At 36.4% G+C, this 17,200-nt stretch overlaps 1 protein-coding gene across 4 annotated transcripts in view; it reads right to left on the bottom strand.

Annotated features, from left to right (window-relative positions):
• The window catches only part of LOC149082134 (uncharacterized), a 93,369-nt gene that overhangs the window by 56,689 nt on the left and 19,480 nt on the right, over positions 1–17,200 (bottom strand). For all 4 annotated transcript variants that reach the window (XM_089235632.1, XM_089235631.1, XM_089235629.1 and 1 more), the window contains exon 4: positions 16,583–17,121. In XM_089235632.1, coding sequence (XP_089091758.1) covers positions 16,583–17,121 — 539 coding nt within the window. The remainder of the gene's footprint in view (positions 1–16,582; positions 17,122–17,200) is intronic.

Genomic DNA, 17,200 nt, shown 5'->3' on the forward strand with positions numbered 1-17,200 from the left:
ATAAAATTTTAAAATTCTGTAAAAAAATGTCGGTGTTTATGATATTCCCCAAATTACAGTACAGCGGAGGCTCTCTTTAAGTGTAAACTTGTATCTGTCCCATGTGGAATCGAAACTCCCACCAACATTAACCACTACAGTATCTTCACAAGAACCTGAAATAATTAATAATTAAATTTAATTAATATTTCATTTTCACCGGATAAGCCACACTTGTCGCTTTCTCTCGAGATTTCCATTACTCGTAGCGAGGGGAGTTGGGGCGCACACCGAGATGATAAATTGCGATCACATACATTTCCAAAATTTAATTTGCACCGGATAAGTTGCTCAAGTTAAAAACTCAAAAAATCCAACCAATAAAGTTCATAGGTTACATTCGAGCAAATGCAACCGATAATCTTATTGGTTGAATTTTTCAAGTTTTATAAAAGGACTTTTAGAACACTTTCATAGTGTAATGCTAGCCTTAGATATATTGTCGGTAAAAAATTCCTCAAAGATGTATTCTCTACATGGAAGATACATATTCAATAGTGAATTAGGGCCATTCAAGTATTACGTAAGCAGATTTTCAGCCATTTTTGACCCCCTCCCCCTTGTCAGCAAAAATCAGCAAAACACTGACCCCCATCCCCTCCCCTGTCAGCAAAATTTCACCAGCAGCTTAGAATATTTCATATCTTCAAAAAGGGGTGGTTGATGACGTAAGCGACCTTCAACCACCCCCCCCCCCATCTAAAGTCAACAAATCCGAAACTCCCTCCCCGATCCTGGCGTAATACTTGAATGACCCCTTAGGCAAATTGTGCTTTGGGTTGGACATTGATCCTAATTTATAATCTTGGTGTGTTCGCCCAACGCCCCTCGCTGCGAGAAATGGAGATCCCGCCAGAAAGCGGGAGTGCGGCTTATACGGTGAAAATTTAATTTTGAAAATTTATTTTATCGTAATTTATCATCTTGGTGTGTTCGCCCAACGCCCCTCGCTGCGAGAAATGGAGATCCCGCCAGAAAGCGGGAGTGCGGCTTATACGGTGAAAATTTAATTTTGAAAATTTATTTTATCATAACTTATCTATCATCTTCGTGTTCGCCCACCGCCCCTCGCTGCGAGAAATGGAGATCCCGCCAGAAAGCGGGAAGTGTGGCATGAATACCATGAAAACTGAATTTTGAAAATTTGATCGGCAGACTGACTCTGTGACAAATTTGTACCGCGACGAACTGATTCTGCGACAAATTCGTACCGCGACGAACTGATTCTGAGACAAATTTGTACCGCGACGAACTGACTCTGCGGCAAATTTGTACCGCGGCGAAATGAGTCTGCGACAAATTGGCACCGCGACGAACTGATTCTGCGACAAATTTGTACCACGACGAACTGACTCTGCGACAAATTTGTACCGCGACGAGTTTGTAGCACGACGAATTGACGCTGCGACAAGTTGAACGCGACGAATTGACCTAGACCCGTAAAATTTAAACGATACTCAAATATTGAGAAAATAATGGTTTATTATTATAAATCTGTAAAAAATATGTGAATTATGAACTCAATGTTTTGGCAGAAGTTCATTTAGAAAATTAGGCTTGAATTAAAAAAATAAAACGCTATATACGATTCATGAAATAAATCAAAGGGTTAGGATGGCATGTAAATTTTGGAAAAATATTGACCAATCAAATCGATGCTAAGAGATTGGGGCATCATTCGGTATAATGTCTAATACAGAGACAGGGCTTGAGACATCATTTCGCCATATAAGCAGCATCAGTGAAACCACCACAAAAACTCCTAGCGGTGTTTCTCTCTTTCTCAATAAGGAAATTTTCAGCTGGTTCCATATAGTGACATCGCGACAAATACACCAACGAGGATTTCTAACGATGACCAGTTTGTGACACAGGCAGGAAAACGTCAACATTAACGATTCAGTAAAAAATCATATTTTTAGAAGCAAAAGCGTATAATCATATCAACTTTCTAAAATCATACTAAATACAATAAAATCTTAATAGTTGGCAGATATGTAAATGTATATATCAGAAGGGAAAAAAAAGATTGATATATAGTATTGAGAGTATCTCCTGTAGCTCTGTGGTTGAGTGTGGCCATCCATAGAAACTATGAACAATCCACAGCAATTGGCAACAGAATAAGTATTCTGTAATGTTCCTCTAGCTCTGATGTACAGAAATTATACTATGAAAGTTTCCGCTATAACAGCTTCAATCAAAAAACACTATTATTTCTCAAAATCAAAAAATTCTACTATCCCTATTCATTAATACTGTTCATACTCATTTTTGTAAAAAAAAAAAAAAACCCTATTTCTAGGTTTTCCGCTCAAATTTTTGAAATTCTAGGTGATTTTTAACCGAGAATCATAAGTATAAAACTAGTTATACATATTAACTATAATTAGTATCAAAATAACGTCATAATCGCAGATTATTACATTTTTTATGCACACAATCAAGGAAACTGAAAATATTACCTTAAAAATTTCTCCAACATCCTTTATTATAGGATTAGAGGGACTTCGTTAATTTCAATGTCCACAAGATTTAAGCCTTCACTGTTGTTTCCTTTGTGACATATAATTAGTCAAAGATATAGTTGATTTCGCTGCATCAACAATTCTTTGCAGCTGGCTTACACTCCGCACTCGCATTAGCACTAGAACCGAAACGTTTAGTAATAAGTGGTTTGTAAACTCCTGATTTCACATGCTTGGAATGGCTCTGAATAGCTTTGTCTGTTCATATTGCTTGAATTGAATGTATAAAATGACTAGTATAAAGTTTATACAGGTCATTTTTGACCGCCTCAATCCCACTTAAGATTCAGGTTTTATCCGCCCATTCGAGATTGATAAGTTTTTCAAATAAAAGATACCCACTTTGAAAATCATAATCGTTTATACACATGCTTCATTTGGGGTTGCTCACTAAAATCAACTTATGAAATTGTTGCAACTGAGCGTTCCCAATAGGTACTTTTTACGCCTGGCTTTCTATGTGTTACGGTAAGTTTCCGGAAACACTTTGAGTGCAGTTACAAGAAGGTCGCAGCAATACGTTCTTCACATGAACTTACAGAATCTTTGTTTCTCCTTGGCAGTGTTTATGGTTTATGTGTTCCGCTGCAAGATTTATGGATTATCAATATTCATTATGTTTAATCAGATCGATTTTCTCAATTTTTCTTTTTGAGAATTTTTTTCTTCTTTTGATTAGACTACAATGGCGCAGATTTTTCAGGTCCCTTGTTAGAAATTTCCATGTTTCAGAACAAAAATATGCATTTTCCCGTGTTTTTTTTTTTTTTTTTGTAAATTTCTCTCCCCTGGCGATTCCGTATTCTGAGCCGTACGAACCTTGATCAATTATTGTACATGAAAAATCCTGTCTCTTGCAACCAAAACACCCTTTAAATTTTACTTGAAGTAAATCAAACTATGATATTCAACAAGCTAAGCTGAAAAATGTAAGGATGAAAAAACTAGTCAGAATCGATTTGACAATGCTCTTATCACGTTGCAAAGACCCAAATGCAACAGTTCATAAAATGCGAACCACAGCTGCGAATTAATCAGTTTAGGGGCCTCAAACCAAAGGAAGTTTTGAGTACAGCCCTATAAGAACCTCAGATCATGTTTCCAACCACAGTGATTCTCTGTACACCAAGGGCAGAGTGGGACCTGTGGTTTATAGCTCATTCCAAATGTGTTGGCAACATTCTATAATTTTTTTCCTCTTGTGTATTGTCGAAATGTTGAGTTAACCTCTCAGGGCAGAAATTTCCTGCAGTATTGTGAGACGAATAAAATCAAACTCATGCCACCTTCGAACATCCTTCAGTACAGTATAATATGACTGTTTTTATTAACCTCTGTTTTGACCTTTTAATTCTTTGTTTTTAAAAAATTAAAATTTTAATTATTGCAGCTGTTGCTTTAAAATTTAAATTTCTCAGCATAAAAATACTCCAAGATTCATTTCTTTTAGAGAAAAATTTAATTAACTTAGTGTATCAAGTAAGAATTAAGTCGTTGAATAAAATTAATAAACAGGACCTTCCCCCCATTCACATGCGAGAGTTTTTGGAAACACATATGAATTTCGGCTATAGCCTGCCCATACCAAAATTCTATGTAGCCATATACAGTGAAAACTGTCTAATGCAGGAATTTATCCATCATCAAGTATGCATAGCCATAAATGCATTTTTTTTGGTTTTACATTTCTTTACAGGACGTTATTTCAATTTTACTCAGACTGGGGATAATTTGAGCACATTTCTAGGAAAAACCAATGCACCTGATACGAACACAACCTTTTCAATTATGGGGGAAAACAGTTCCATTATATTTCCCTCACTGAAGAAATATTATAAATTTTATCTGTTGAATAAAAGGAGCTTCAAAATTCTCTGCAATGTCAACAAATTGATGCTGATTCTGCTCTAGACAGATTTCACTGCACAAAGCAAATGATTTTACGCATGTAATTAGAGATGGGACGAATATCCTGTCCTTTTGCAGAATATTTGATTTGCTAAAATAATTAGGTATTCGGCCGAATATCTATGTAAAGCTATGTAAAGCATAACAAAGTAATTTTAAAAAATTATAGTAAGTGGAATTTCTCCCATAAATGAAAAATTTATGTATTATATTTTATTGAGGTGTTCTCTTTTCTGTGAAAAAGGTTATGTCAGGGTGAATTTCAGGAATAAGGAAAACGTGAAACTGAAATTGGAATAATACTGCAATAAGGTGGAAGTGAGCATGAATTATAAGCAAGTTCACTAACTGAAGGATGAACCTAGACAAGATACATATTGAGCTACTGGAAGAGGCTAAAGGGGCAAAGAACAGCTAAAGAGGAAAAATTAGAAAAATAAGTCGTATAAATTTTTATGATGCATTACTAATTTACAGTAAATAATGGTTGAAATTTTTTTTTATTCGATGTAAAATTGTAACAAGTTTTTAAAAAAAATTATTCTGCGAGTAATATTGAAATGCATACAATATATTATTGTTAAATTTGATTGTCAGTATCAGGACAATAAAAATCTTTCAATTGCATTTTTAACATTTATTTAAATAATGAATTGCATAATTAAAATTCAATATCAATCATTTGAAAAATTGCTAATAATTTTATTTCCAATTAAAACACCAATTTGATTTATAATTGTGAATTTTTACGAAAATTGACATTCGGCCAAAATAGCCGAATACTCTGTATTTGGCCAAATCACTATTCGTCCCATCCCTACATGTAATATTATAAAATTAACTTCCTTGGGGTAGCAATGGTGTTACTTTTTTTAATGCTTAACAGCTGCAAGATAAGGTAATTTTGAGACTAAATTTGATCTTGTATGACCAAAAATGTTTTTGTAAGCTGTCAATGAATTATAGGAAGTATGTGGGTGTAAAAGCTAAAATGTATAGTCAAAGTACAATTCTGCCTGTGAGGAAGAAAATGAAAACATTTTTTGATAAAATGCACTTAATACCTGCAGATGAACTACTGATCCGTTTTTACAAACACACTGTAGGGAAGAAAAGGGCGGTGCTCTTTTCTGCCTGTCGAAGCAGCACCTATAAGCACATCGCAAGAAAAAACAGACACCTCAATATTCGTGTATTTTTTTAAAAAGGAAAACAATTACCTTCCGAGATAAGAGTTCAAATTCAAATAATCGAGTCCTTTGTTGGTTATTTTATTTTGTGTTGAGTTGTACGCACATTATCTTGACACATAGATCGCAACATATTTTTTTATTTCTTGTCAAAAATCCGGTTGAAGATACACAGCTAAAATTTCATTATCAAGAGCCCACAATAGATTCAAATGATTATTTTCCAGCATTATGATACTTTCTTCAGAAATAGAAGACTCAGTCATATGATTTTTTAAGACTGACCACGTGACCATGACTTCCAGTGAATAAGCAGCATCCAGTAAAATGATAGAAAAAGTTTTTGTAAAAATGTCATTTGTGACCAATGTTTTTTGCAGCTCTGCTAAGCTGCACAGTATTTCCATTAAAAAACAGAGAAAAAAAAATTATCAACTTGGTAAGATTGCTCTACCATTTTTTCTTTGATAATTTCACATTACAATCAAATCCAGTTATAACGAACTCCAAGAGACCGGAGAAATCCCTTCGTTATGAAGGAATTACAGGTTTTTGTACATTGTTCCTATGAAAACGTATCTAGAGGATTAGAATAGTGTTCATTAAAACAAGATTTAACAGTATTCGTTAAACAGGATTCGACACTATTACTGATGAAACCTTAGACATCGTCCTGAAGTCAATTTCTTTCAACAAAGAAAGCATGTGTTTAGAGGAAAATTAAAGTGACACCATTCCCATCAGAATATCTGGATTTAATTGCAAGCTACAAGCACTGAAAGATTGGCAAAGTACAAAATCAAACAGTAACCAAAATTTATAATCGCATATTCTACAAACATCTTTCTAATTACAATGGGTCAAATTTACCCAAAACTTACTCATAGCACCAGTTTTTCAAAGAGCTTGAAAGGTTCAAAGAACCCACAACAAACCATATAGTTCAGGATAAATTTAACCTTTTGTTTGCAATACCTCAATGAAATCTCTGTTTATCGAACTAGGCATTTCAGTAGATATTGCCAACAATTCAATTTTCACTGCTCCAGTCTGTCGCTCACAATTAAATCCAGATACCCTGATAGAGGTGATGTTAACTTACATGATTTTTTTCTGCAAAATTGAACTGTCACCAAAATCTGTAACCGCCAATTCTCAGATCTGTTTTCAATTCAACTACGAATCACTCATCATACGAATCGGTCCACCATCAGAATACACTGATCAGCTTATTTGTGAAAATTCTACACTTTGACTTGAATATACCAAATCAAGTAAAAAAAAGACAGAATTTTCACAAAAAAAAACAATGTATTCTGATGAAAGATTTGAGTGATTCACAGTTGAAAGCAAATCTGAGTATTTTGCATGTGCGCTGTGTGTGCGTGTAGGGATACAAATATCCAATCATCCTGAAGTTCAATTTTATCAATATAGTTACAGTGAAATCTGTGTACGACAGGAACCTGTCTTAAACTGAATCAAAATATAGTCTATTCAATTGTTAGTGATTTTATTTGTACCTATATAAAATGCAAATCTATCTAAAACAGAATATTATCAGGGGTGTCTGTCTTCACAAAATTCCGGGGCTAAAAAACGGACCCTTCACAAAATTTGGAGGATAATAAACGGATCCATCACAAAATTCCAGAAAACGAACCCTTCATGAAAATTACGTCGTAAAAAACGAACTTTTGCGACTGCTGTGCGACAAAATTCTTATCAGTTATGACCCTAGTCGTAATAGAAAGCCATTGATCTTTTTTTTTAAGCATGCATTGTTGGCCCAACACCACCACCCCCTCCCCCATAGATGAGTAATCTTATCTATAGAAGTTGTTGGTTGGATACCGAAAAACATGACCTTGAACAGGCGATCGGAGAAAGAGCGTGACCTTGAGAGGGCTTTCCTTGTTTCTAGTCTTCTTGTTAGGACATCCCGCTGGTTGACCACGGATTGACCGCGTCCGATATTTTATCGCACAACCTATGCCATTATACAAACGCTTTAGCCCCGCACTTCTCCTCAAATGGTCTTTGAATCACAACCTCTTGTTAGTCGTAAAATCGGCGTAGTTGATGCTTATTGTAGAATTGGATTTTTTGCGCACGTTTTTTTTCCTGTATTGCGCTTTCATTTTTGAAAATTTAATATGAAGCGTGGTCGACCACCAACAGGTGGAAATTCAAGGAATAGTGATTACTACATTAAAAACCAGGATCTGAAAACGTCACCAAAAAGACGTCAGATACAGATAATTCCAATTGTGCTAACCCGGAAAAAATTACTGAAACATTGCTTCTTTCATCGGTTTCGAACCACGCTGTCGAAACCTTGGAAACGGCGCGATACATTACCGATTTATCGGAGGCACCTAAAGACATTACCGATTTATCAGAAGCGCTGAAAGACATTTCGGATTCTTTGAAAGACATTGCCGATTCGTTGGAAGCGGCGGAAGAGATGACCGATTTATCGAAGTGGCGGAAGACATTGCCGATTCGTCGGAAGCGGCGGGAGAGATGACCGATTCGTCGAAAGCGGTGGAAGACATTGCTGATTTATCGGAAGCGCTGAAAGATGCTACGAATTCGTCGGTAGAGCCGGATTTTAAGAAAATTTCATCTACAGAAGCTAGAAAAATGGGTCCAAAAGTACCGAATTTGTTGACATCGCACATTTTGAGAAGCTTCACAGTTGGCTATGTTACAGCATTTCTGCATCTGGCTTTCTTTGCAAAATATGTTCTACATTTTTTGATAAGGGACCCTGGATTGACCAAGGGGTGCAATTTGGTGATCACCCAACACGATGTGTCAACAAGCATATATATAGCCAGAAACACAAACAAGCTGTGAGTGCATCAAAAACTAGGAAAATGATAATAAAAATGAAATGAAATAGGAAAATGAGGTTGCTGTTTAATTAGTATTACTTTCACTGCTATTTTGAACGTTTTCACAAAAATAAGGTATATTTTCACAAAAACAGGACCCTGTGCAAAAAGTCTGGACAGACCCCTGATTATTTTAGTCTACTGGCATTCCGTTTTGTAGAGGTTTCAATGCCTTAATTTTTTTCTTATCAAACACCATATTTCTGGGCTGGACAAATCAAAAAAATATTTAAGTGCCAGCCCAATTTTTAGGAGCCAAACATGGTATTTTGCTCCAGAAAAACTATCTTAAATAGTTTTCTTTTACTTTTCCCATGTTAAAAGACGTAATGTAATGAAATCTGAAAACTTTGTATCACCCTTAGACTTCAATTTGGCACCCACATTTAGAAAACTTTGGTCGCCAATGGCAATCTGGTGTCTGGGATTTGTCTATCCCTGTCATGATTTTTGAGTATTTAAATACACAATGTTCTTCAAATTTTTTCACAGCCGAGAGGCAAAAAAACAATTTTGATGGGAGTTTACGAACGAAGCAACAGTTATAAAAATTTAAGGTAGCCATACATCTGCTAGAACAAAAATCTACATCCATTGGATGTTCCCAGTAATGAGCATTTTACTTAATTTCTCAAATTAATCTTCTAACCGTCAGCTATCAGTGAAATAATATTCTGTTGTCCTCAGATGAGACTTCAGCAACCAAAACAATCAGCCAGATTGGGCTGAAAAAAACTTAATGTATGAAGGGAAGACCTTTTTCTAGATATTATGCCAAGGAAAACTGTGAAAGAAAAGTCTACTACTCCACTAAAAATCGAACCCAGTCCTCTTGTAATCTGGACGAGATCCACAGGAGACATGACCATTTCTTATCCATTTACACTCTGTAGTGTGGCGCATTGAAGTAGAGGTATAGTAGCCCTTCCCCCAACTTCAGCAAATTGTCCCCAGGTGGCAGCAGTAGTGAGAGATTAATTTTTTAAAGGGAAAAAATCAAAACTTATCACAATCTCATTGCTATTGCCACCTGGGGCCATTTGCTAAAGGTGGGGGACTACTGTGCCTCTACCACAGCGTGTCACACTGCAGAGCGTAAATAAGGAAAGAATGGTGATGTCTCATATAGATAGCACACTTGCCCAAATTGCAAGAGGACTGGGTTCGATTCCAGGCTGCGTGACTATACACTGTTCGCTCTAACTTGAGTCCTGATGTAAATAAACCTCTGTACCAATTTTTGATATCACTCCGCATCCTTTATCTCTATTGGTTGTAATTTTACCCGCCCCTTCATTACGTGTTCTGAACACGTGCGTTTTTTCCTCAAACGCGAGATTGTAAATCATGATTCTAATTTATGAAGAATTTTCCTGGAAATTTTTTTTCACTGTTCTCCAAATTTTTTTGAAATAAAAACTGTTGATAACAGTAATTATAATAGAAAGAGGTATATATATATCTCCCAAAAAAAAAAAAAAAATCGATAGCGTATTGTGCCGTTATCATGACGACACACTCCTCAAGAGTTGGGATGACAGGGCTCCAGCCCGGACACAGCCTGGGGGGGGGGGGGTCTTGCGGCGGGATGTGGGGCCGGATATCCTGTTTTTTGTCGACAATTTCGGTTCTTTTATCCGTGCGTAGGTTGCGAGCCATGATCCCAACATCCAGCAGCAGGAGCCCCTGGACTGGAATCTTTAATGAGTCCCCCAGGCCAGGCTTTCTCACCATCTATAGTGTCTGTCATAATGAGGCTAACTGAATCAAAAATGAGCATTCAGGGTTCATACAAAATTTTCAAAATGAAAAGTAAGGAGTTTTTAAGGACTTTTTAAGGAGTTTCAAGCAGTTTTTAAGGAGTCATGGCAAACTTCATAACTTACAAGTTTTACAGCAAAAAAAAAAAGGGGCGGGGCACATATGCAAATTTATTTTGAATTTGCAAACAAACTTTCCCTCTTCTCAAAAATATAGATGTAGAAATGGTTCAAAAATTACAAGTTTCGATTTGTTACCCGACATCATAAGAATTCATAAAATAATCAATCCACGTACATGCTTTCTGTCATCACCAAAGTGTTCTAAAACCTTCAAGTGTTAGTCAAAAATATAACTCATAATAGCATCACATAAATTATAAAAATTCTAAAAGTGATATTCATTCCCCCTCCAATTATTCAAAATAAAAACCACAGCCAACAAAGATTTTTCTTACAAAATTATTTATATTTGCAGCAACTCTTCAGGGCTCATATAAAATTTTCAAAATGAAAAGTAAGGAGTTTTTAAGGTGTCATGGGGCCACGCCCCCTCCGAAAAAAAAATTGCACCACTAGACAATAAAAGAAGCCCACAGAAAAACAAAAGAAGCCCACATGTGAATTGATTTTCATTTAATTTCTTTTTCAATGTTTCCAAGACTTCAACTTTCAGAATAAAGGGTATGATGGGTAGCAATTTCAGCTGAAAAGAAAGAGATATGCCGTGACTGTACGCACGAGTAACAAGCGACAAAACACAAATTTGAACAGTAACAGAGCATGATGATCAAGATTAGGTATTGAGAAGTGTAGTAAGAAAGAAGAGAGAGAGTTGCGGTAGTATATAGTATTAAAATGATTTAAAGAAATCGGAAGTGATGTATTGAGTTTGCAATAAATTTTGTATTTATCTTGCTTGAGCTGTGGCCACTTCTGCCAGAGAGAGATACAAATACAACGCCACAACAGGCAAAATGTCCAACGAGGTGGCTAAGAAAAAGATGCCCATAAAAATATGGATGTCATATTTCAAAAATACAGCAACCCAATTAAAAATGCAATGATCTGCGGCATAATCACGGATCACTTATATGACGTGCGGCACAGCTCCAGAGCATTTGGATCTGCTAAGTATTTGAAGATCACTAGAGTGGCTCTGTAGGGGACTCAATAGGGAGAATGTTAGTTCAGGTGCCCACAAACTAGTGAAAAGTTTTACTCGTTTTTCGCGCACCGAGTAAGGCGCCATTAAGAATATTTCATATTTTTTATAAAGGGTGGTTGATGACGTAAGAATCATCCAACCCCCCCCCCCTCCACGTCATCAAGTCAGCAAATCGAAAATCCCCCATCCATGCTGACGTAATACTTGAATGACCCCTAACATAAAGATACCCGAAAGTTATTTTCAGAAGGTTAAGGTTAAAAGGTTAAAAAAAGTGGGTTCAGCTATAGCGGCTGATCGGCTGTCCTCCCCCCTCCCCTCCTGTAAAACCAGACGTGGCTCGGGCTGTCACTTTTAAAAGCCGGGTTTTACTAGCAGGTTTTCTATGCCACGCGCAACGTGAATCACCCAGCGCTACACGCCGTCTATTCATCAATATGAAAAGCAGTACGACCGTTTTCCTATAGAGCGCGATACGGCTCACAACAGCGCTTTACATCGGGCGTGATTGGCAGACTGCTTCTAGTGAGTTAAGCGTCGTGTGCCGCGCGTTTCAGCGATCTTCCCTTCATTTTCGTGTTGTGTCTCTTCCCTTTAAACCGGAGCATGCAGCCGATAGAGTAGATGACGCCAGGGTCATATACTATATAGCCATCCTGAGCCGATGCGCCACGCTTGGAAAACGCAAATGCGTAACGCCATTATGTAACTCATTTCTGCCGACACGAAATGATCCAGTTAGGTTCACGCGGCGCAAAAAGCCTACTCCTAGGAAAACCTGGCTTCAGGGATGAACGTTCGTTACGAGATCCCAGGAGAGATAAACCCATTCTCTCTCATGGAATCTTGTGTGTGGATAGAGCCTGTACCTCTTCTTTTTTTTTTTTTTTTTTTTGCCTTTTTATTTACGGCAACCAATCTGCGAAACAGATTCGCTTTCCCCATTGGACTTCAGTTTTTAGCATTTTAAGGCGCGGCGGCGAAAAGATACGCTTGTCGTCGTCCCTTACTCGAAATTTTTTTTCCTTTCTTTTTCAGTAGCGAGTTGTAATGTGAATAAAACACGTCAAAAAACTGCGGAAAGCAGTGACATTTTGCAGTTTCTCGGAATTTTCGTAGTGAGATATTGGCTGTAAGCAAATAGGAAGGAGGGATAAAATAGGAACAGTAGGAGAGAATTGTGGTAAAAAAGAAGACGATTGCGGCGAATGTAGGAAAATAGTAGGATAAATAGGAAAGCTGCGAGGTCTGCACTCAGTATACTGCGTAATATAGGAGGTTCGAGACATCGTTTCGCCACATAAGTAAAAACTTTCTCACCACTGGGCATGGGGGAATTTTCGGCTACTGGTTCAGCGGAGTGATGTCGTTCTACGGACCATCGATTTCCAACGCTGACCAGTTTGCGACATAGGCAGGAAAACACGTCAAAACTAGCGATTCCGTAAAAAATCGCATTTTTAGAAGCAAAAGCGTATAATCGTATTAATTTACTAAATACGACAAAATCGTAACGGTTGGCAGGTATGCACAACCATTGGATGTTCCAATCCCATCCCCTGCTTTCACATTTCCTATTATAAAGGGAGAGCGCGTTTTTTTTAATCTTTTCTTCCTCTTTATATTGGGGGGAAGCTTCCCCTTATTTTTTTAGGCAATGCTATTCATCACCATGGGGAACGCCTATTCTAAAAAAGATCATCCCTTCAGAGAAAAAAAAAGACTTTTTCAGGCGTGGCTGCAAAAAGTAAGGAGTTATAAGGGCCCTTCCAGAGGGAAATGAAAAGTAAGGAGTTTTTAAGGAGTTTGTAAGGATGTGCGAACCCTGGCATTACTCTTTGGAACCAGAGTTTCAAAACGTTACCTTCACGTCTACGTGATAATCCTGACTTCGGCTCGCCGCCTTCGACGAAACCAATATTACTTCCTCCCAACAAGCTGCTCCAGCAGAAGTGAGAATTCTTTTGAAATGCGTACATTCACCACGAACGATAAGTGACCCCCCCCCCCCCCGATTAGTGTACGTCAAATCAAAGTGCGTGGGTGAGAAAAAAAATCTTGTTGACAGAAACTTTGTTTATAGGAGTCCATAGCAGCTGCAAAGAAATGCATTTTCAAATGGCTCTGCCAAACAAGATAGACACGCATATTTCATTTATGTCATCAAACGATAAAGAAGAAAATTTTTTCTTGCAAGACCTCTTGAAGAAGCGTATACAAGTGTGTATCAAATCTGTGTTTGTGAATAGGAATAATAATTAAATGAAACTTCCGTTTAAAAAGGGGACGGCAATGTTTGAGTGAGAAAGGCGTATCCTGTCAACACCCACCCTGAAAACATAGCAGCAAAAACGCTTTGACCGATCTTTAAAAAATATTTTTTCCAGTCTTCCAGATAACTTTGAAATAATATGGAATAAATATTTTTAAAAAAATAAAAATGAGGTATTTTATGGTATGAGGGGCAAACGACAAAGGACTTTATTTTTGGCGGTGTTGCGCAGTAAGAAAAGGTGAAATGTTCTTCAACCAATCATTTTTGGCATCGCACACATGCTTTTATTTACATCAGGACCCAAGTTAGAACGAACAGAGTATAGTAGACTCTTCTATGAGTTCATTGCATTATAATATTCAGAAAAAAAGGGTTTTTCCTTCAAAATAAACTTTATACAATATTTTTAGTTGCAACGGGCACGCTGCTTTTTTTCCAGCCTGGGGTTAGCCTAATTTCCTAAATTACTTTTAGAGCCTCCTTACAATTACACTGAGGTAAATTACAGCAATTGACACAAACAAAAATGTACTATTAAAGCGGAAAAAACTAATAATGTATTTCTGAAGATAACTTAATATATCCAATGCTGGTAAATAATCACTTCAATCTTCAATAAAAAAAATTCCACTAAACTATCAACCGTGCACAAATGGCAATATGAATGTATCAAATGACAGTACTAACAATACTGATAGCTTATCAGAATGCTCAGCATTTTATTGGACATCTGTAGCTATAGCAGTGAAAATTATCTTTAAAAAAAAAATTTGTCATTAAAATTTTTAAACATTTGATATCCGGGTAGATCTTTGATCACCGCAATCACACAAGTTTTGATTGCTTTATTTTTTTTCATTTCTTCTCATAATTACTGAATAATAGCTGGTACATAACACTGCAGTAAGTTTTCGAAAAATTCTCATCAGTGATTCAAATACGCCTCCCTCCCCCTTTGAAAATAGTAAAAAAAAATAAAAATTTAAAAACCCAATAGCTCGCCTACCAAAAACAGCACAGTTCACGATGATTTAATATAATTTTTCGAAAGATTTGACTTTTGAACGTCTCATATGCAGAATGTCTTCATCGAAACACATGAAATATAACAAGTGATTATCCATGTTGAGTGAATAATCAGTGGAGAATTTTCTACTGAACTCACTGGCTGCGATCTATCTCTTCCAATCGATTCCGAATGCAGATTTTTTAAGAAAAAGTAGAGCTGAAACAAAATGCTTGAATCAACCACCATTCCAAGTCCCAAAAACGCATTTACATGTTGTGTTAGATGCCGAATGGTTTTGCATCATGATTAAAATGCTATTGGCTATTCATGTAACTAGCCCAAGGTATTAAAAATATCAATATTTGAATTACTGCAATTATATTATTTTTATAAATATCAAGAACTATATTTTCTGGTAAACAAGCTGTTTTTGTTTCATTTTCTAGTCTTGGAAAACGTAAAAAATCCAAGTTTATAAAGTTGAGTTCTGTCATGTAGCTTTAAATCAAATGATATTTGTTGTTCTAGCAGCCCTTGAACAACACAATTCAGTCTGTCCAGGATTAGAGATGGGACGAATATTTGGCTGCTATCCCGCCCTTTTGCCAAATATTTGGTTCAGCCATATAACGCTTAGGTATTCGCCCGAATATCTGCGTAACAAACTAATTTTTAAAAATTATATTACTTGGAATTCTTCCCATAAACTAAAAATTTATAGATTATATTTTATAGTTAGATGCATACCTATCCCTTTCTGTGAAAGAGGTTAGGTCAGAGTGAATTTTAAAGGATAAGGAAATCACGAAACAAAATCTTACTACACTATATAAGATGAAAGTGAGCATGAATTACAAGTTCACAAATTGAAGGATGTACTTAGACAAAATAAGTATTGAGCTACTGAAAGAGACAAAGAACATCTAAAGAGTGAAAATCAATCATGAATTCTAGGATGCATTACTAGTTGAGAGTCAATAATGACTGGCATTTTCTTAATTAGATTTAAAATTGCAACTAATGTTGAGGGGAAAAAAGATTCCGTAAGTAATATTAAAATACAATATATCATTAAATTTGACTGTCAGTATTATGACAATAAAAATCTTTCAAAATTACCAGTTTTTTTATATTTATTCAAATAATAAATTTCATAATTAAAATTCAATATTTAAAATTACCGATACTTTTATTTTCAGTCAAAAACACAAATTTTATTTACAATTGTGATGAATTTTAAGAAAATTGATATTCGGGTGCCAAATATTCAGTCAAAATATTAGCCGAATACTCTGTATTCAGCCAAATCACTATTTGTCCCATCTCTATCCATGATACAAGGAAATCTACATTCTTTAAAAAATCAGTGGTTGCTGGAATTGGTACAGTTACTGTGGAAACATAAGTGTATCTGATTTGTAAAACATGTTTTAAATTACATTATTAGTTAGCCATTAACAATAAGATATATATTGTTACGGGAAGCTATATATTGTCTAATACTGATTTCATTTAAAATAACACATGCTATTTGAAGCAGCACAGCAGCATTTGATCGATAAATGATAAGACTTTTATCAAAGCTATTCTGAAAGAAAGACGTCCAGGAAATTCAAATATTTTGTCTGTGAGTGCGCGATTGATAATCTGTCAAAGCAGTATTATAGGCATCAATTCCAAGATAATTAATGTAACTAAATATCCAAGTTTGCCTTAAAATTTTTTTTCAATTATCTTCATAATGGAATCCAGGTTTTTTAACAGGGGGTACCCTGACATTCCTCGAAAAAAGATGAACATCCTACCTGATTAGGATCACCAGGCCTATCAAATCTTGGACCAGGAGGCATATTGCTTGGAGGAGGAGTAGCTAATAATGGCCTTTTCACAGGTGGCATGTCTCCAGATACTGGAGGAGGCTGAGGCTGTTGTGGCGCAGGATTTTGCATTTGTTCAGTTTGACCCATCATAGGAGGGGGCTGCTGAGGAGGAAAAGACATAGCCGGTGCTTGCTGAGGTGGCATCATGGGTGGTGGCATTGTTGGAGGATACATATATGGCTGTGGGGGCATGTACATATATTGCTGTGCCGGAGGCATACGCATCTGGTTCTGGTACATCATATTTGGATCCATGGCAGGAGGAGCTCCTGTAGGAGGAGGAATCACTGCAGGTGCGACAGTGGCTGCAGGTATGGCAGCTTGCACTGGTGGAATGCCTGTAGCTGGCTGAATTGTTGGTGGAATACCAGTGGTCGGTGGAATACCAGAAGTAGGAGCCACAGTAGTTGAAGATTTATCATCTTGAATATCAAGTCCAGGAATATTTGATGCTGCAGATGTTTCTGCGAAGAAAACAGCAAATAAAAATCAAAAGTTTTCAAGAATAAGAACAAAGTTAATACAAAAAAAAGGAAAATAAGT

The sequence above is a fragment of the Pholcus phalangioides genome, unplaced genomic scaffold (assembly GCF_987345545.1).
Source record: "Pholcus phalangioides strain wild (caught in Gottingen) unplaced genomic scaffold, Ppha-v1.0 ptg000009l_1, whole genome shotgun sequence".
Taxonomy (NCBI): domain Eukaryota; kingdom Metazoa; phylum Arthropoda; class Arachnida; order Araneae; family Pholcidae; genus Pholcus; species Pholcus phalangioides.